This window comes from Taurulus bubalis, assembly GCF_910589615.1.
Source record: "Taurulus bubalis genome assembly, chromosome: 4".
In the NCBI taxonomy this organism is placed as follows: Eukaryota; Metazoa; Chordata; class Actinopteri; order Perciformes; family Cottidae; genus Taurulus; species Taurulus bubalis.
In genome coordinates this window covers 8692253-8714021 of record NC_136592.1, presented here as the reverse complement: position 1 = coordinate 8714021, position 21769 = coordinate 8692253, and the positions used below count along the sequence as shown (strand labels likewise).

The 21769-nt window shown below is 42.6% G+C and overlaps 1 protein-coding gene across 2 annotated transcripts in view; it reads right to left on the bottom strand.

Annotated features, from left to right (window-relative positions):
* phkb (phosphorylase kinase, beta) overlaps positions 1-21769 on the bottom strand; it is a gene marked incomplete at its 5' end in the record, with an annotated part of 94515 nt that overhangs the window by 61551 nt on the left and 11195 nt on the right. For both annotated transcript variants that reach the window (XM_079217330.1, XM_079217329.1), the window contains 6 exons: positions 2170-2233; positions 7185-7300; positions 10763-10843; positions 11556-11663; positions 15022-15121; positions 19154-19292. In XM_079217330.1, coding sequence (XP_079073456.1) covers positions 2170-2233; positions 7185-7300; positions 10763-10843; positions 11556-11663; positions 15022-15121; positions 19154-19292 — 608 coding nt within the window. The remainder of the gene's footprint in view (positions 1-2169; positions 2234-7184; positions 7301-10762; positions 10844-11555; positions 11664-15021; positions 15122-19153; positions 19293-21769) is intronic.

Below are 21769 nucleotides of genomic sequence, written 5' to 3'. Positions count from 1 at the left end.
ATGGATGTTTTTCTTTGTTGTTTTTCTTAGTTGCTTTTGGCCCGACCACAAACACCACTAAAGACAATTGTTTTTTCAACTGACCACACAGTTTTTAAATTATGACCCTCTAACAAATAATTGACATAAATGTGGGACGTCTGAACCAAAACATTAAAAAATAACATAAATATGCATATGTAATATAAAATAATGAAAAAGACAAATTATATAATGATCATTTATAAACATCAAAAGCAATGGATCTTTTTCTTAGCTTTTTCTACAAACCATTGCTGACTCATGGAAAGTGAGTATTTCTGATTCACTTCAATGTGGACACTTACCCTAAACCCCTAGGGATCAGATGAAAGAGGTCAATGTCCACACTGTTATTGTGTTTACATTCTTGAAGTCCTTTTTGAATAATTATTCCCAGTATCAGGATTTATTCACCCTATTACAGTTTTTTTTATTGAAAGAAAATAAATCAAAAACAAAATATCCTTTTAACCAAATATACCATGCAATAAGATGAAATATGTCAGTGTAACATTTTGGGAAAACATTGTGTTTGGATATCCTTTCATTATTGTACTTTTTTCTTCTTCTTCTAATATCCCACAATCCCACTGATCTTTTCCAACTTCCCTAAGGAGTTAGCCCATGTCCCTCTATAATGAAAATCTGACGGTATAACACGAGTCGATTAAAGGTCACCATTATGTATGCAGGAAACCCATCAGTGTCATTATTATTACGGGTTGCTAATTAACGTTAACAGGATGTAGATTGTATAATACCCCTTTTAAAGACCATAATGTACATCGCTTTCTGTGCATTGATGTGCTTGAATTAAATCCAAAGATTTTTGCCAGCACAGAAAAGTAACCTCTCTTCCACCCAAGCATAGAGGAAAGAAACCCCCAAAAAGAAAGGATTGCTGGATTGATTTAGGTGTATGTCCGCTCCACTACATCCCTGCTCTTGACTGGGTGTGAATTAGGTGACAATTCGGAGATAGGAAAGTGGAAGCTGTTAAGATTTGATTGTCCAGCCGTGTGTACACAGCTCTGTGGATTTAGAGACTGGCTTTAAAGTGGAAGGATCCTCTTCCCGGCAAGATCAATTTTATCCGCGGAGTGCAATTTGTCACACCAAGAAGCTGCCATCTTTACATCCGTTTGTGTGACTCGCAGGGATCGTGAAAAATACAAAATAAAGAAAAAGTTCAACAAACTGAGGGCATCGTGTTTCCATTCATCTAGCACAAAGGCTAAATGTTACACACACCCACAAGAGTCTGCAGCCGGTGTAAAATGTGGCCGCGGATTCCAGGCCGTACTGGATGTTCCGGTTAAAGGGGTTGGGGGAGTTACATCTGGCGGATGAGAGCCAGCTGGGAAATCATGATTGATAGAGATCATTAATAAGCAACTGGCTGGCGTGTAGCACTTCCATTCCCATAGAGGGACAAGAGACTGGATGAGACACCCACACAGCATGGGTCATACATCAGCTACCTCTATGAATTGATTTTTTCCCAACAGGATGAGCATGATGACAAAATCCATTTCCAAGCACAGTTAACCCTCTTTCATTTTGTCGCTGATCAGGGGAGAAAAACGAACAGAGACTTCAATATGCACTCATCCCGACAGCCCACATGCGTTGATCAGAAGAATACTCCGATGCAGTAGATGGCCGGAGAAGCGGTTGCAGAAGTAGAAGCGATAACATGGCTTGCTACAGTAAGTGCAGGGATTCCTTTTCCAATCCATTAGTAGATGTAATGAATGTCCCTGTTTTCCTTCCCGCCACACGGGCAAGAAATAAAAGAGACAAATTCACTAATGGACATTGTGAGGGAGATTCAGAGAGAAACCAGGAACAAACATCAACTGTGACTATTGATCAAAAGTCTGCTGAGCCACACACAAACAAGAGATGAATCTCCTGATGCACAAACGTCCACTTAGTCCGCCATCGATGACAGCGGCACTAATTAATTTGCCTATGTGTACAGGATGCAAACATCGAGCGTATCTCACTGATGTAGGGAGCTGCGATGGGCCTCTGCAGATTTGTTGCATTTGTCCATCTATAATGCCGTCTTGTGTCATGTGACGCAATATCTCTTGGGACTCGTATGAGGAAATGTGCGAGTCCGCGGGAAAGTTATTCAAATACCTGGTTTCCAAACAGGTTGAATCCATTGATGGCCTCCAGAGCAGCTTTGGCCAAGCCCACAGAGCTGCAAAGAAAAGAGACACGGAGAATCACACGACACATCATGAGCTACTTTCACTGACGTTGATGCACCATAGGGCCGATGTGGAAGAAAACATGGGCTGAGCGCTAGGGCCCAAACACTTGTATCCTGAGAAAAGTCATTTCATATCTTGTATCACTTTATTGCACGTTTCCTGGTAATTCAATAAATAAATAATCTGTTTGAAATAATCACATGGTGTGAATTTAGTACTTGACAAATAAAAAGTAGAGAGTATTTTTTCATTCAAGTAAGAACTTAAGTGCAAAACAAACATAATCATTTCAAGTGAAATTATAAAGAAAAAAAAAGATAAATAGTTTGATTTAACTACACTGGGGTATTCCCCTAAGCAGAACCCTTATAAATTCAGATTTTCATAAACATTTATTTCATGTTATTATCCATTTTGACGACATAAATCTGTGTTATGACATATCGATATGATTCCATTGAAAGATAATAAATTATCACACTGAATGCCCAGCCCTAAAAAATAATATCACTTTCTTTTTTTGCACAAAAGTGACTCAAAATGTAGTTCTGTAATAATAAACCATATGTGTCCTTCAGTCGTCAGAAGCCCGAAGAAAGCATTCAGAATTGCACTTGGATCTTAAACTGCTATCTGTTAGGACTCAATAGAGCCTAAGGGACCTGAGATTATGGTCTGCTGTAGATAATGGCTCTCTTTAATAAAAACCTTGTCCGGTATTTCACACTGGCTGGCTGCTGTGATTGCAATGCAGACCAAACGTGGATCAATTTCACTTTCGTTCCGTTTGCCTTTCTGCCAAGATTTCCCTTGAAAAGGAAAAAGAGGAGGGGAACAATTTTTGCAGCGGGAACTTGGCGATGACTGGCGGTAGCTCTGCTGACATGACGAAACGCATTCAATACCATTAGTGAAGCCTGAATCGATAACGCAGACGATGGCTGGCTAATTCAGCCTGGAACGGAGCTCTGCTGAGACTAGTAATAAAGCCGGTTCTGGTCAGCAGGGCTGTCAGCGGCAACTCACACAGGCAATAAGACGCTTTGGGGGGATAGCAGGAAACAGGCCCACAGCAGCGACATGATGCAACAGTTTCAGTTGACAATTGGAGATAAAGATTTTGCATGATGAAAATGTTGCTGCAGACTGTAAATCCATGAACACACACTGTAGACTGCACAGGCATGTTCTGCCACTGCTACAATAAATGGGTGGACACACAGCAGCCCATACCTCTGCTGAGGTCATAAGGGGTCAATTGCTTCTATGAGCCAGTGGACGGCCACTCGCATCAATATAAGACCACCTTATCTTGATGAGTCCGTTGTCATCACGTGACCAAAGAGTGAAACTTTGGTCACGTGATGACAACGGACTCATCTTCACGACAACTAGCAAACTGCAGCGAACAATGAGCGCCAGAAGAAGCGAGTTAAAGGATTTTGAAGTTGTTGTTTTTATCCCTTTGTCAAACTTAAATAATTAAATCTGCATTAATTGCATCACTTGCCTGTTTACACACCAAACAGCTACAGACAAAGATTAGCATTCATTTGGAGTCATGTTTCAGGCAACCTGATGAATGACAGTATATAGTATGTATCTATTTATATTATAGTATAGATTGAAAACACTTCTTTCACGCTACCATGCGGATAATGTTTTAGCGAAGATGCATGTGTGTAGTGAGCACACGGCGGGATAAATGAGACTTGCATTATGCAACACGAGTTGTGCAGCTGATGTTTCAATATAGTGTTTCTGCTGGTAAATGCAGCCCCATGTAACTTCAATTCAATAATACCTTTTTGAAAAAAGTTTCTCTTCCCGAATTCAAGGTAACGCAGGGTGTTTAGTTGATAAACAAATGGTCATTTAGTGGATGAATTCCTTTAAGGCCGTAAAACTAGATTCTGCCACCTCCAACAGAAGGCCACACGATGTCTACTGCAGCATTAGTTTGACTGAATCTGTGCTTAAGTTGTTCAAACCCGTCAACATCGTTAGTCATAATTTAGTAATCAAATGACTAAAAACAAATGAACCTCGGACCTTTGGAGCCCTTGGGGGGGGGGGGGGGGGGGGGGGGGGGGGCACTATTGACTGGCTATGAAATATAATCAACCATATATATAATTATATCATAACATACAGAACTGCAGCATTCAGACGATTGTTAAAATGGATAACAATTACATATTCGTGAACTCATGAGAACAGTCCCGTTTTTTCCTCTTTTTTTTTATACGTCTAATAAAATTACGTTTAACTCATCAGAATTCAAGACATTTCCAGAAAACCAGCTGTTTACAATATTAGACATGCCACTTTAAATAAAACACTCCGGTCGAGCCATTTGACTGTCCGTGATGATAAACACGAGGCAGAGGGAATCATTTGATTTGATATGGACAAATGAAAACATCCTCTCCTGTTCATCTCCACTGAGCCTCTTCTCTGCCCACTGGCACTCTGGGACGAGAAAAGAATGCTCAATTTGATTGTTTGCACAGATCTTGTTTACACAGAGTCATTTTGATTCTGCCCCTGCCACAGTTCACGCATTCAGCACGTTAATTGGTATTGCGCAACTACACGTATTAAGCGGCTCACTAATTGTTGAAATCCAAAGCATGACCTCGAGGGGAAGAAATACAAGAAGCGAGAGACACAGGCTTCTTCACTACATTGAATTTGTTATCTTTTCTTGAGGATATCTTAACAAGCGGCTGCCAGTAGCTTTGGATTGTTAGAGGAAGAAAAAAACTAACAAACAAACAAACAGGCTTCTCAGAGATAAGATGGCAGAAATTGAGGATCTTTATCGAGACTCAGTGGGAGGAGCGGGAGGCCAGTTCAACCTTCGATGATAAATCAGTTAGTAAGGAAAACGCTCTAAGTTGGACAGTGCTGCTGTTTAAACATGTGGTCCAAAGTCCTCATCCTCTTAGCAGTTCATAGTTCAGACTGTTGCTCCATTGCAGTCTTCCTCAGTAAAGATTGTTGAACTCACTGATTGCGGTTGTGTCACTGTCAAATTGAGTTGTTTTGTTTCATCGGTAAATATGCTTTAAAACTGACACACTGACCATATCAGGGGAATGATGCTGTTACGTAAGGGGAGAAACGGGGGAAGTGCAGAAAAAGCTGCTACATTACGGTTTGACCGAGGCTTTAACGCTGAGATTTGAGGCACATAAGACAGTTACTACGGAGGAATGGCTGATCTCAGTGGGAGGCAGATGGAGTCATCTCCATCTACATGTCGGCCTGTAGCTCAAACAGTTGCACATTAACAGGCTGATTGACAGACAACACTTGGCCTTATGATACCTGGTGAGTCAATCAAATATGTTTACACGTCCACATTAAGCAATATCCGCACTACAGGTAATATTTCATTTGATCACTTTGTTTTCATATTAACAATGGGTCAAATGTAAAAAGTGGTCGCCGGTAGTGACGGACCCAGAGAGATGTATCTGTCGTTCCCATCAGCTGTATGCAGCATTTTAGCGTCTTTCAACACATTTTGGGGGGTTTACGGTTGCTCTGTGCTTGCTCGATGTCTAAACAAGATGCTGTTTGTTAACTTCTGTAGGTTGATAATATGTTACAATAGCTGCACTTCCCTAAACACAACAAAAACATATTTGTGCTGTGGTTAAGTTGCAGATTTCAACCTTAACTGTAATCGTGTGTGTTTAAGTCTTATTTCTGACTTTCTGTAGACTAAGACCGTCACGATGACTGTTTTGTTTCAGCAGTAAATGCAAATAATACAAAATTAATAAATGAAGTCAGACTTATTGCTCACGATCTAGAAACAGTCTAAAATGACTTGAAGTCTGTTTCAATAAAGACATTAAATATATAAAATAATAATATCCACCAGTTGAAATGAAGACCAAAGAAAAGCTGATAAAAGGTGGTTTCTTGTACAATTAATATGATTTTAGTCATATACTATTTTAAAGCAAGCATTCAAAATTCAAATGACTTGTGCTTCAAAGCACATTTCTCCTCCACTGATAAATGTCAACAGTTAGTTAGTTAGTTTTTTCAAATGCTTAATTTAATGTCCGAGTTCAATAGAAATACAATTAAAACAAACAGAAGAGCAAACACTCCTGCTGGATTCGTTAGACGTGACTAAAAAGAGTGGAACGGACCAATATCTCATTAATCATATGAGCTTGAAGGCCAGAGGACCACAGCACTATCACTGCCTGCAGCACTGTGCCTTCATACGTGTTTAACTTCCTCGGTTTCTCCCCGACTCTCTCCACCTTTTATCTCACACTATTCCTCCCCCCTACCTTTCCTTCCATTACATCCTTCTTCCTGGCCTCCCTGCATCCTAGTTGAATGCACTATTATATCATTACACTGCTGCCAATACTGCAGACAGTCCGGTATTTAGTAGTCCACAGCTCTCCTGCTGCTGACTGTTTGCTTCAGTTTATTTTTTGCAGAAAGTTTCGACCCCCCCCTTGTGAACTGCTGTGAACACACACCCACACACTCTGCACCGACATGAGCAACAGAATTTAAAAAAAAGCTAACATGCAAACAGGGAAATTTACAGCATCTCCGTGACTCGGGATGCAGTGTAATCTATATTGTTAATCCATTTTTGCTACAGTGTATTTCTCAGAGGCACAGGGGAGTAAATAAAACCTTGGGTCAGTCGAGCTCCTCGTGTTTGTGCTTTTGACGTCGGTATACACATTGATTGATGTTAAACCACGCCGATACAGCCGGCGCCAGCGATAGAGAGTCATTGATAAAGTGCTGTAAAAATCAGAACAATGTTTAAAAGAGACCAGATGTCAGCATTTACCAGTTTCACTTGCTAACCTGAAAATGCTCAGTAGAACGCCAGTGCGCGCATTCATAATGCATGATCTTTGTGTGTTGCTTGGCTTCTGGACTGACCTGGAATGCAGCTCGGTGCTGCCGTTGTTGTATTTGCTGCCTCGCTCCCACATGCCGTAGTCAGGCACCCTGTAGGCTCTTTCCACGCAGTACACCAGGTTCTGGATGAAGGAGACCTGCACACAGAAAACACATTAAACACGGGAAGACACGGGATGCAATACAGACACACCTGCACACACATTCCCAGTGTCTTACGCGTCCGGGGACACAAGCAGATCCATGTTTTCAGTGCACATGTTTCCATATTGAGACACGCGATCATCTCAGCTGCAGCTACACATTCACTCACAGCCTCTTACTAACATACATAAACAGTAACGAGCAATAATCAACGCTCAAGATCAAACTGTCCCAAGTTATTCAGACTCTGGAGGAGATCTTATGCTACAAGATCCCCAGGGACCCACGGACTGTTTATCTGGCACTGATACCTGTCGCTATAATTCAGAAGGAGGACATCTACCTCTTTAAAATTCTGACACTCTCATGTAAAAAGGCCATCACAAGGGGCTGGCTGAAAAGTGATCCTCCAAGCACAGGACAGTGGCTGGACAATGTAGAGGAGATATATTACATGGAAAAACTGACTTATTTTTTAAGGATCAAAGCAGGGACCCATGAACAACGCTGGGTAAAATGGACTTCATTCAGGGAAAAAGATGAGTAATGTTTTCAGCTGACCTGTAAAGAATGGACCAAAAATTATAATGAATGATTGGTGACCCCCTATTAATTGAATTACTTGTATTTACTTATTTTGTCATTTACAATGTTTTGTCGCGTTTTTTGTGAACTGAAAAAAAAAAGATCAAATTGTCCCTGCAGCCACAGTCAAGGTGTAAAGTGAGGCAGCGTGTGAGGTTCCAGCATCGCTGCCTTGTCTACTAGCTAATGACACGACACTGAATGGACACGTATCAAAACGTCCATTTATAGCACTCATTTTATTATCAGTGCATTACCCTTTCATTACAGACTCTAACAACCCATCCGCAGCGTCCTTGATTTAATCACAAACACAAAACGGTGGCCTCGTGGTTAGAAGTCGTGATTAGGAGCGCCGGCTGTGGAGAAAGCCCCGGTGTCCGCGAGAGACATGTCAAAATCAATACGCACGTCCAAAAAAATAAACTAAAAGAGAGAGACATACAAAGTGTGATGACTTAAAAGCCTTGAATCATTAACATGAGTGTGTGTGTGTGTGTGTGTGTGTGTGTGTGTGTGTGTGTGTGTGTGTGTGTGTGTGTGTGTGTGAGTGTCGTGCATGCATGCGTGCGTGCGTGCGTGTGTGTGTGTGCTTGACTGATGGGAGATTTAATCTAAAATGACAAAGTTGGGGGGGGGGGGGGGGAGGGAGAGAGAGAGAGAGCAGATAGCAGATACAACCTGTGTAGGACTTAACTAGGCCAGTCTGTGAAGGAGGGCAGGGAGCGAGGGAGCGACACAGACGATGCTGGGAAAGAGAGAAAGGTTCGCTGCTTCTCTTTTGGGGTTTTTATGAGTTGAGTGATTAACGAGGGGAACTTTTTAGGATCTTAATGGTATCTTAATGAATGTTACTGCCCACCGGCTAAACAAGCCTCTTCGTCTCCCTGCCGCCAGTCGCCAGTCCTTGCCAGTTCTGCCTTTTTTCTTTTTTTGGTGGTGGTGGTGGTTTGCACACGTGGGAACTATTGCAGAAGCATACTCACACATATTCCCCACTCACACAGTAGTGGGGCAAGGAATGCGTACACCTGTATTAAGTGTGTGTGTGGAACGGGACAAAACACAGGCTGGGATACACACTAGGCTAATGAGATGCTCCATTTCCTGCTGCATGAGACTGAAAATGGCATCTGGAAGGAGGTCGATAGTGCATCTTCTCAGAGGACACACGGCAGCCTTTCCTATACCACCTACGTCAAGGAAAAAAAGAAAAAATACTGCAATGCAGCTTCCAGCTCAGTCAAGTAAACACCAATGGACTTCACAGGCTGTGACAGCTCACAACAAAACTAATACACGGCGGCGTAGCAGTGTGATTAGTCCAAATGAAACCCTATTCAAACAGCGCTCAGTGGGAACACCAGGTCCTTTTGCTCACTAGATCTGATGTTAGTTAATAGAAAGAGGGGCGGGGTGCAGAATTATCAGTTTGAATTATGCAATCGAATAAGCAGTGTTTAAACATGCAAATTAAGAGACAGGACGGCCCTAGTAAGAAAAGTAGCATTGTCAATTTGTTTGCCATCAGGAGTGAGACATGGAGAAAAATGAGAGGTAATTAGGGATTTTTTTCTTCTTCTGTAAACAGAGTGAATATTGCACACACTAATTGGTTAGTGGCAAAATGTTTTACCATGTCCTTACTTTCTTAAAATAAGCCCAATCTAGTACACAATTTCTTTACCAGCGCCACAAATGTCCCCGCTCTGTGGCGGTAAGTAAGCTGTGAATGAGCAGACTATAAAAACTAACAGAATTAATTAAGTGCTCCTCCGGGCTGCACAATAAACCAAACAGTGAGTAAACTTAACGACCAAGTTGTTTTATTAAGAGACAAACATGAAGAAGACAAAAACTGACATTGGACGGATCCATCAAACACTGGGGGGAAAGCATTTAGAGCTTTTCCCTAATAGCCCAGGTTGGAGCACTGCCAAATAAGAAGTTACCGGTTCGATTCCCAGGAGGACGTTTAGGCCTCCACAGTGAAATCATCTAAACGTTTCCCTGTTGAAAGTCAATTGAGCGGCTCAGCAAAAAACATAAATGTGAGCGGAGCTATAAAAGTGAGATACTGTCCCCCGATCCTGCATTTGTGTCGGCTCCAGGATATCTGTTGGGGATTTAGAGTACGTCTAACCGCCTTCACAAATCCCTTGCTCTTACTTTACAGCAGCTGGTTGGATTTTGAGAAGGAAGCGTCACACAATTTAAGACTCATGAATCTCATTAGGTCCCACGATTTGTTTTGGAATACATTTTTGTGGGGTACAAGTTTCCCAATGGGAATTTTCACGTGCAAGCGCACTGACTCGCGAAGGGCAAAACATTTTTTTATCGTAAATGTCAGAATATGTTGGTTATAAAGATGCTGTATATTTATTTGGGAACGACAGGACTCGAAGATATTCGCTGTCAAGTCATGTACAGAGGAACAAGATATGCTCGCAGCTCTGTGTCGCTGCACTTAATACTGGCCATTAATTAATGCTAAAAGTTAAGTACAGCTGACGGTGATGAGAATGTCATTAGTTTTGCAGAAAGGTCATAAAAAGTATTGGACAAATTAAAACGGTAATATGCTGATGGCGGATCACAAAGCCAGTCACCCTATTGGGTCCATGATTGTTGTCGTGACAACCCACAAGCGGTGGACCGAGCGAGCACAAGCATGGCTAAAAGGCCTCGCTTCAAGTGACCAACATTTAGGCAAAAATAATGTCAGTGGTTATTTGATGTGCAGTTTAACTTGTTTTCACTCATTTGAAAAATCTCTCATGTATACATTTAAGATTCAAATGAAATATTGACAGCAGCATTTGGTTCAGTGTGCAATTATCGTCACAGTCATCTTAGCGCCTTGTTACCTCATCGGTGTTGTAAATGATTTGCAGACCAGAGCAGATCATCTCCACCAGGTACAGCAGAAACAGGGAAACGGCATCGATCTGCAGCAATGACAGAGGGAAGGACAGAGTGGATGAGATGCCATTAAACAAATAAAAAAACACTGCCATTTGTACACTGCCGGATATTTCAGGGTTCATCAATACGGGTGTCTTTGATTCGCTACACAGAGTAGAGACTGAGGCAAGAGCTTCATATCAGCTATTAGGCCTTTGGCATTGGGCCAGTTTCTTCAAAGTTGTTGGAGAATAAATCACAACCAAGGACTAAATGTGTATACAGTAAAAGCGTTGAACAAATATACAGCTTTGATGATTTATGACGTTTTCCTTGTCGTCTCAACATTATAATTCAGATTTTCTATTGATTTCTATTGATTTCTCTTGACGCATTAGCCGCCTTTCACGAGAACTGAAGTCTCCATCCAAACGTGACACACCAATTTTGACCTCTGAGCTGTTTTAGTGCCGAAGTCAATTCTCCAGCCGTACATGCATGCCAACATAGAATGTTTCTTCCCTGATCACCGCCAGGGGAAATCATTTATTTTTTATGTGATATAGTAGACTTCCCTCTATGGCCTCTTTAGCCTGAAGAAGCTTCTCAGACATCATCATTCCATCTGGATATTTCGTTGTGGTGCACATCGTAATGCACACACACAACGTGCACATGCATGTTGTGCAAAAACTCATTTCAGTCTTCCAACTGAGGGTTTGCCTCATGTCTGCGCTTGTCTGCTCGCTGGCTGACCTGCAGGTGGTGGTAGTCGCTGTAGGAGTGCACCTCGTCCCCGGTGACTACGTGGAACACCGAGTGCAGACACTTGGAGGGGCTGGGATCCTGTTTGAACTGCTCCACCTGGTAGAGAGACCGAGAGGACAGGATGAAAGGGAGAGGTCGAGGGCAGGAGCAGAGAGAGGGAGAGTGGGAGACAATCGTTTCCTCACAAAAGACACAGTGTAGCACAGTAGCAGCATCGAACACATTAAAAAACACATAATGAGGAACCTTGCGTATTGAGTTAATGCATTGTAAAGAACAGGCATTACCATGAGAGGTTACAATAGGCGTTTAGTTTTTTCGTTGTATATTGATTCGACATCCTCGCCCACGTTTCTACATCTAACCATTACACCTCAATTGGCATTTCAACTCCTTTCAACAGATTTCCTCTCTCATTTTGTCACATTGGATTCATATTTTTGTTGTTTCTCATCTTTAGAAGGAGACCAGAACTATGCACATAAGCTTTATGGTTTGGGGAGTTATTCCTTATTCAGTTAGGCTGCGTCATTAATGGCATCTTTTATTCAGAGGGAATAGGCTAGTGGAAATGCTATGGCTATATATGCCCCAATTTCCGAATAAACAATGTATTGATCGATACAAAACTCCCTCAATCATCACCTACGACCCACTAGAAGTGTGAGTCTCTATCTGCGGAGACCTGTGCCCTACGCCTGTATTTTACTCATTCTGCTGGGGCTGAGCATTTGAACCCCACGCGGGGAGTAACCCCTTTGCCAAAACTCGACCACCGCTGCTCTCTCTCTCCCCCTCACACTTTTGAATGCAATGTTCACAAACAGCAACCGACAATATGACCACATATAATACCTTTGAGGCCTTGTTTGACTTCCCAAAATGCAGGACTACGTGAATCCACAAACACTCCAGTGACACATATAATCTGTTGTTTCTCAGATAAAAGAAACTGGAACCGTCAATATGATTTATGCTGTACAACATAGCGTAGTCTGCCCCGGAACTGATAAGGGTTAGATTTAGAGCGAGCTAACTACCACTTGGTTTTACGGCGAACACATAAAGAACCAAGATGTTTGTCCTGTGTTGTGCTCAGTGAATTGTTCCTGGCTCTGTGTGTGTGTGTCTGTGTGTGTGTGTGTGTGTGTGTGTGTGTGTGTGTGTGTGTGTGTTTGCTGCATCGAATCGACTGCACTGCAAATTACGGCTGGGCCACCAGTCGCGTTGCGCAGAGTTATAAATAATTGGCCCTTTGTCCCATTTTTTACCTCATTTGTTTCTCTTCTCTCCACCTCTCTCTCCATCATCAAGTCCCCCCCCTCCCCTCCACGCCTTCCCCCCATGTCTCAATTTCTCTCTTTCTACCTCCCTTGCCTCACTCTTACCTATCTTCTCCCAATACTTTCTATTATTCACTCTCCTGTTTCTTTGTTTCTCCTTTAGCTCTCTATGAAAATCAATCTCTCTCTTAGTCTCCACTCTGTCCCACTTTTGCGCAAACTACTCCACTTCCTGCCATCCAATGTACTAAGACCATTGAGAGAGTGTGTGTGTGTGTGTGTGTGTGTGTGTGTGTGTGTGTGTGTGTGTGTGTGTGTGTGTGTGTGTGTGTGTGTGTGTGTGTGTGTGTGTGTGTGAAAAATACATCAGTTAGCAGCTGACAATAGGTACCGCTGTTTATGTTTCTATTAAATCTATTTCTGTGGAGAGATCTCTTGATTCTCGCTCCAGCAGAGCCATGGTGTCAAGTGGCTCTAGTCCCGGGGATATTCTAAGAGGCCCAGGATCTCACTTATTGTTTCAAGGGCTGCAATGCGCCAATATGAACTTCAAATTAGTGAAACACTTCAGCTCTCTTCTGCTCCATCCAGCCACAGGAAATTGTACAAGTCCGACTTCATGCAATTATTTTCCATCTATGGCCAACAAAAATAACCTCACATCTCATTAAACCGATAACCAGGCCATTCCTTGTCATTTATGGATGCAAAAGAGATAGAAAGTTGGTAACCTTTGTTTCTAAATCTTGGAAGAAACCTCAGAATGGTATATTTCTTTTGTATTATTTGTAATCTGTGTTGCTACTCTGGTTTTCTGTCTCTTTCGTCATTCTATTCTTCTAAATAATGGTTTCCTTTAAATCTGTTTGTGCTGAACATTTTATTTATGAAGGACACAATACAAATACAACTAAATAAAGTTGAAATCTGGAAGTCTTTGTCTGCTTGGGGGCGATGCAACAAGCTGTAAACACAGCAATGACATATGAAGTTGATATGACATCCAGCACCAATGGAGCAACATTTGCATTAATTGTCACTCACTAGTTGCCAACTTTGTCTGTCTGCTATTTGGTATAGTTCGGGTAGCATGCGCTGTTTTTTAGTTTAGTATTTCGCTGCATGTCTAGCAAATATTTTGCTGGAAACATAACGTTACTGCAAAAATAAATATGCAAAAATATTTAAAGCATCAACATATCTCATTGTTTACCCTCCAATATTTAATCACTGCTGACTTTCCCCCGACCTTGACTGAGTGTTTCAGTGGCCTACTTCACAGTAACAACATGTAATCTGGTCTCCTCAAAGAAAACATAATGCCACTATACTCTTGCATCTTCTTGCTCGCTTTGTGAATTTTCAGACAAATATAACCTTACCGACAAAGTGACTTTGACTTTTTGTTACTGCAAACGGAAAAAGAAAACTTTTTTCACTTGAGAAAATTGGCCCTAAGCAACACCCAGACAGCGGGGCCCAGCTGCTGTATTTGCCCTGTGATATTTGCCCAGCAGTGGCCCTGTGTCACGTCTCTATTACGAATGCCATGTTCTTGGTAAGTGTTGGAGACGGGGCCGTAACGAACGCTGCTCTGTGTAATTAACTGTGTAAACGCAGCTTTTTAATTAAGACCCTGGAAAGCTCTCCCCTAAATTAGGTCGTCAAGGTCGAGGCAGGATGAAACAGAATGGCTTTCAAAGGCACACGCTTTACGCACGCACGTACACAGCGACACGGCCAGCTGCTCGATTAAAAAGTGTCGTTGGTGATGGATAAAAAAAAACAGTACTCAAACGAGGGACGTATCCGATTCTGCCTCTGGTTAGGTAAAATGGCCATTTTCCATTCACAGCCTGCTCACGCGCAAGCGTCAGGTTTCCTGCAGACGTGGCGTGAAATTTCCCCCTTCGGAGCAAAGGTCTGAGGCAATTAACAGATTGCCGGTTATTAAGCCCTCAGGAATAAAGCAACCGGCTCCCGTTGTCATTTGCTATGATATGATAGAGGAACCAGATGCGTCCGCTGCTCCGCGAGGCTCTGATGAACAGCAGCTCAGAAACACACCTCTGAACTGCAACACAGTGTGTAATTGTGTTGTGTGCTTTTATGCAATGAAAATGCAATGAAAATAAAAGCAGCAGCTGAGTGTGGCCCGGCTCAAAACTCACCTTATCCGCCTGTCTCATGTAGCAGTAGAGGATCCCTCTCATGCACTTGATGGCGGAATGCTCCAACTCATGGGTTCGCCCCATATCGTCGTCGATGCGTCTGCGTAGCGGGGAGGAACGGGGAGAACACGGTGAGTGGATGAACACACATGAAGAACACAGGAAGAGCATATGAAGAACAAGTGAAGAACACAGGAAGAGCATATGAAGAACAAGTGAAGAACACAGGAAGAGCATATGAAGAACAAGAGAAGAACACAGGAAAAGCATATGAAGAACAAGAGAAGAACACAGGAAGAGCATATAAAGAACAAGAAAAGAACACGTGAAAGAACACGTGAAGAACACAGGAAGAGCATATGAAGAACAAGAGAAGAACACATGAAGGAACATGTGAAGAACACAGAAAAAGCATATGAAGAACATATGAAGAACAAATGAACCACACGTGAAGACACAGGAAAGAACACAGGAACAGATTTTAAAGGACGATTCTGGTTATTCCTACTCGGGTCTTACTGATGTAGTTAACTGTTATGTTTCACACCCCAAAGTAATCCCTGTGATTTGGGGGACATTACGTCATCGCTACAACAAAGTCAAATGGGGCAAAAAGGACCCAAGAAGTCAGTCGATTATACAGGTAAATAAGTCAACAGCTGAGACAGATTATCTGAACCACCTTGGAGGTTAAACGGCTAACGTGGAGGTTTGCTCAAAACCTTTACCTTTTTTTTCTTCAGCAATAAACTTGGTGAGTTTAATGTTTCTACAGTTGGAACGTTTGTATTAAACCTGAATAATCCGAAAGGCGAGTCGAGCCAGACTGACAGATTGTGTGGCGCCTTTCAAACTGGTGCTTCAAAAACTAAAAAACATTGGCCTTTGGTTTGGTTCTGTTGTGTGAAAGTTTCTAGTTTGTGGCGGTGAGACACCAAACAACCAGACCTGGAGCTGGAAAGCGGGGGTTCTCTACCTGTCCATCATTACTGATGACATATAATTATGCGGTATGACAGTCACCTGAGCTGACATGTGATTTTTATGGGATGTTTACGCCTCTTTATTCATGTGAAGGACGTCAGTGCGATCACATATCCGAGGAGCGCCACAAAGCAATCATTTCCCTGACAATCGGAAGTCAGCTAAAGGTGTAAAAGCCTTAGTGCCTGTTGACAGAAAGAATTAAACCAAGCAACTGTTTCATCACAAGGTGGCTGAACATTTCATCAGTGGCACTGAACAGTGGCGAAAAATCTATGTGCAGTTTGTACAACGTTACACTCGCATAAGTATTATTCCAAATTGTGAGCACAAACCCTTTAAATAAATGCGTTTTCAAGAGAGTGATATTGCCAAGGAGCCACCCAGAAGTCCATCGATTGTGGTTGCAGGGGCCACAGTGGCCGTCAACACATTCCTGATGGGGCTGGCAGATCTCGGATTCACATCTCAAAGGTCACGCTAACAGTGACTTTGGGTATCGAAAGAGGGAAGCCACGTTGCCGAGGTGACGCTTTGGTGGTAAGCGCTGCATTAATCACCCTCCCCGCCCCCCCCCCCCCCACACACACACACACACACACACGTCTTTTAGATGTGACCCTCCACATTAAAAGTGATCGCAGAGGATACAGCAGGCAGCTTCTCATCTGCCAGCGTCCTGTTTTAAAGCACTTCATTACCGGACTACAGGCATCCAACATTGTGATATGCATGAGGTGATCCAAAATAGGCCAGGGGTTACAGTAACACACCCAGCTCTTCACATTTAATTAGTATTAATCAGGGAAACACAATGGGTGTCAGAAAGGAGACAAGAAAAGATTAACACCAACTCATCAACCCAGCCTCAATAAAGGGGGGGAATAGGGCAAAGATTTTAACTAATAGATATCCCCATGAAACCCCCCAAGGTCATTACAAACATAAAGGGAGTTATTTTGTTTTGTTTTCTATAAATCAGGCTATGAATGATGTATGAACTAACCCCTGTGGAAAAACCTTCAGAATGTAGATGGCAATGAAACCGGAAAGTGCTACTGAAGTGGATGTTTCTGGCTCAGAGAAAATATTCACTTTGAGAAAATTGCCTTTAGAGTTAGGTATTGTAAAATTGCATAAATTTTGAAGACACTAAAGCTCTTACTTATACATTTCACCATCAACTTTCCCCAACTGATCTCATATATATATATTATGAGTAAAATGTAACAAAAAAAAGAATAAAATGTGCCTGGGCAAGGTGATGGAAAAAACGTATCACGTCTACTAAGAATGGGAGTTTGAGACAAAAGCCACACACACACACACACACACACACACACACACACACACACACACACACACACACACACACACACACACATACAGCAGCTGGGCGTGAAGTAAGTAATGGTACTAGCCAAGCCTGTCAGATGAGAATCATCTTAATTAAATCCCAGTGACAATTCTAATAGGAGGCAGCCATGACTGATGACTGAGATCTGCCGCTGGTCACATCACTGCAGTACTCTCTATTTTTACTCTCTCTCTCTCTCTCTCTCTCTCTCTCTCTCTCTCTCTGTCTTCACTCCCGCTCCCATTTCTTCTGCCTGACTCTTATCTTTCCATTTCTTGATCTCTCCCTCTGCCCACCTCGCCCTCTCACTCTCTTTCCCTCTCTGCCACCCATCTACCATCTCGTCCTTTAATGTCTCTCTCTCTCTCTCTCTCTCTCTCTCTCAAGGGCCCATTTTGTGAAAGTGCTCTTCTCCCTTGAAACTAATTACGGAGGCAATGCAGACATAAAGTGCAGGGACGGTTGATAAAAGAGTTTGGGGCCTCTCCGTTAAATTCTAAAGTGTTCTTCTTGAATCAACAATCGCAAAAAGTGTTTGAAAAGCAATGCCTTCAGCCTTCAGATTACAGATCAGGGCCAGTGAGTGGAACAAAACCAAAAGTCAAAGAAGAAGGGATCCATGTAGCTCAGGACTCTGGGTCTGTTCTGCTCTATAAAGACCCTAGAAGTGATCGATCTATCCATCCATTTTAGTGTCCCTTTACATCACCCCGGCTGCGGTGCTAAAATAAATGTAGTCCATTCGAGCCTTATAACAATGTCTCTCTCACAAATGATATGACAAATATTCTAATCTCAGCTGCAGAAATTTTCCCGATAGTCATCTATGGCATTTCATATGTAATTTATTGTCCACTCGCATATTCACATGCACACAAAATGATGTACCTATTCTTTACTGTACACATCAGCAAGCAAGCGCTCTGCCAAAAAGACTAAGAACTTAGGTTTTTGGGTGTCAGTGGTTTCCTGGTCCCAAGGTACCTGATATCTCGGGTCATTTACTATCAGTAGCTGCAACCTACAATCATGCGGACAAAATAGCTACGTCATTCCTAGAACCAGCAACATTTGTGGTGAAAGCGCTTTTAAACTATGTTTTTGGTGAGATACAGAGAAATATTAGCATACTGACAATTGATGGTTGATACAGTTTGCTGGGTTGTTTTAAGTCTGCCATCTCTTATGTGATTTCTTTTGCTTTCTATGTTCTATTTTTTTCATGTCTGTTATTTGTGTTTATATTTGGTGCTTGTGTGAAACATGTATGCTGCAATCTTGACCAGGACCACCTTTGAAATGAAATTCAAAATATCGAAGGACCATTTCACTTAAACCCATCCCCTGGCACTGATTGTCCAATCACGGTGCAGGATCTGTAACTAGGCATGGTAGGTCTGTCATGCATTGGCTTACCCCACATGTCAAGGTGCCGCGCATTGAGCTGTGGCAAGAGCGACACTGTTGTGTTGAGTTTGGGGGGTCTTGGTTTTTCTTTCAGCCTTACAAAAAAACCAAAGTACTTCTTGAGGCGAGTGAAGTGCAAAGATGGTTAGTGAAACTTCAAACTGCAATACCTACTGCAGCTGACCCCGGGGTGGACCAGGGTCAGCGCTAAACTATCCTTTAAAAATCTGTAGGATCCTGTGTGTACCAATTAGTGCAGAGAGACCAATCAGGAGGTGAAAAGTCCCAATTAAGCCGTAATAATGAACACAAATGAGTCTGGAGACACATTCTACTCTGCATGGATAATCTGTGAGAGTGTGCGAGTGTGTCTCGTGTACTAACCGGTAGGCCATAGACAAGGCCCAGGCACTGGCAGCACAGTACAGGGAGTCCCGGACCTTGGCCTCCTTGCAGGTGGAGCATGTTTTGACCGGGAAAAGGCCAGTGGTCGGACTCTGGTAGTTCAGAATGGTCGTCTTGACTGGATAGAAAGAAACAGAGAGGAAGAGATAGAGAAGGAGGTGGTGAGGCATCAACGTTTGCAATGCCGTCATGACCGACTCACACCCACAAACAGTGAAGAAAACACTGCTGACGCGCAACATGCTAGCTCGCGCAGCACCATTAGCTGTTTTCAAAACAGCCACTGTAATGGAGTTGAACAAGTCCAGAAGACGTTCAGGCCGTTATTCCTGTACTAGTCTTCAATGAGAATGCTGGTTTGTAAAGAGCATGTGCACTTCTATGCTCCCACACACTTTGCAAGACCTTGGTTTGTTTTTCCCCTCCTACACAGTGGGAGCTCTCTCAAGCAGCATCACTCCCATCATACTTACGCAAGCCTCTATTTTGATTCAGGTTTCAGATGTTCATTTGTCAGAGCAGATGTGCGCTTTGCTGCCTCAGCAGGACAAGAAGCAGTCCCAAAGGCATAGGGGACACAGCAACGGATTACCAGCGTGTGTATGTTCTCTATTTCCGGGCTAGTCTGCGCTTGGGAAGTGTGGAAATAGAATATTTATCCAGCTCCTCCAGGAGGGTTACAGCTTATTCCCTGACCCGCGACCTTCCTCGGGCTGTGCAGCTGTTGCCTCTGCTTCATCCTCTTCTCTGGATGTCTTCTGTGCATAGTCAAGCTCAAATAAATAGAATCGAATTATGTGCAGGTTGTGGCAAGGACATTAGGCAGACAAGAAGGAAAAAACAAACGCTCATGTAATAAAGTCACTTGGAGAGAGGAGCTTCATTTGCGTTACATTTGCATACACAGTAGACACTTTGAGAGTGTGATAACACATATGGACGACTATTCAAGTCGAGCTGAGTGTGAACGGTGACATGGAACGTGTGATCGGCTACGACTGCAAAGAAAAGCAACGATACTTGGAGGAATATCACTTGGACTAAGGGGGCCATTGTTGCCCTTCAGAATACTTGGACACTTGGACACGCTGACAAGAGTTCGTTTATGTTCATGTCAGTGTTTTGCAAGGCATTCTTCAGACAGACATGGAGTGGTGCAAGCTGCCTTGCTTTGTGGTATGTGCACATACTGCACCACAAGTTAGAGACTTAACTTGGACTCACATGAGGAGAAACAGGTTTCATTTCCATTTGGGTATAAATTGTTTATCTATGTCAAAGGAATGAGATTTAGATACTTCAACTAGGGAACCAAGATTTTTGTGAACTTCTACTCTGCACAGAATCCATTCCAGCTCCGACGGGGGCTGACCTTGACCTCTGGTCTCCCTCAGAGACTTTACTGTTCACAGATCTGTTTAAAAAGCGGTTAAGAAATACAACAGCGTATTTCTTAACCGCTGTCTGTCGTGTTTCTCTCCTTCTGCACACGCATCAGAGTGGAAATTAGAAAACCAGCCTAGGAAACTTCAAGTGTTCATCTGTGCCTTTAACATAAACTTTGACCCAACATCTTGCTTCCAGAAAGTTACCCGGTGAAAAAACACACATGCCAATGGTGTATTTGTATATGAAATAATACTAGGGCTGCACAATAAAGAAAACTTTTTTCCAAATCGCAGGAGGCGCAATAAATTAAAAAAAAGGAGAAATGTGTGTCGAAATCATTTCACTGTTATTTACATTACACTATGGTAACCTGGTTACCATCAATCCTCATTTACTAGCAGGATTTCGGTCAAAAGCGTCAACAAATCAAATGTTTTGGTTTCACCAGTTCGGGTTTCCTTCTCTCGACCTACAATTCCTTTCAGTCAGATGTCAAAGAAAATCACATTCTTGCTATAAGACAGTTCCCTGTGCCATTTAATGACATAGCTACTTCAACACTTCAACAGCGAGTCGGCAAGAATGTAGCTCGCCACGCCTGGCCGTTTTGAAACTTTGTCACTCAGGGTGAACATAGCGGCGCTTTGAGCATAATGTTGGCCGGTATTTGGTATATGGTAAATGAACCTGTCCTTGTATAGCACTTTTCTAGTCTTCCGACCACTCAAAGCGCTATAACACGATGACATCATTCACCCATTCACACACTGATGAGAGGAGTTACCATGCAAGGTGCCACATCAGGACTATCTAACATTCATACACTGTAGGCACAGCTACGGGTGCAATTTAGGGTTAAGTGTCTTACTCAAGGACACATCGACATGAGCTAGCGGAGCCGGGGATCGAACCGCCGATCCTCTAATTGAAGGACGACCCTGCTCACCACTGAGCCAGAGTCGCCCTATTTGGTCACACTCAAAGTCTTGAGTGGAGAATTGGAAACTTTGACCTGTTGATTGTGCTAGATAAAAAATCAGGGCGTCACTGAAGTTATTCAAATTCACCTGTCTGTTGTTAATTTACCGGTTTATGTACTTCTTCTTCTCCTTTATGATGTATAGTGCATGTATAATCGCAAAAACAGGATTGAAAGGACAGTACCATACCAAAATAAGAAAGAAAAAATTGTCCTCCCACCAGTAG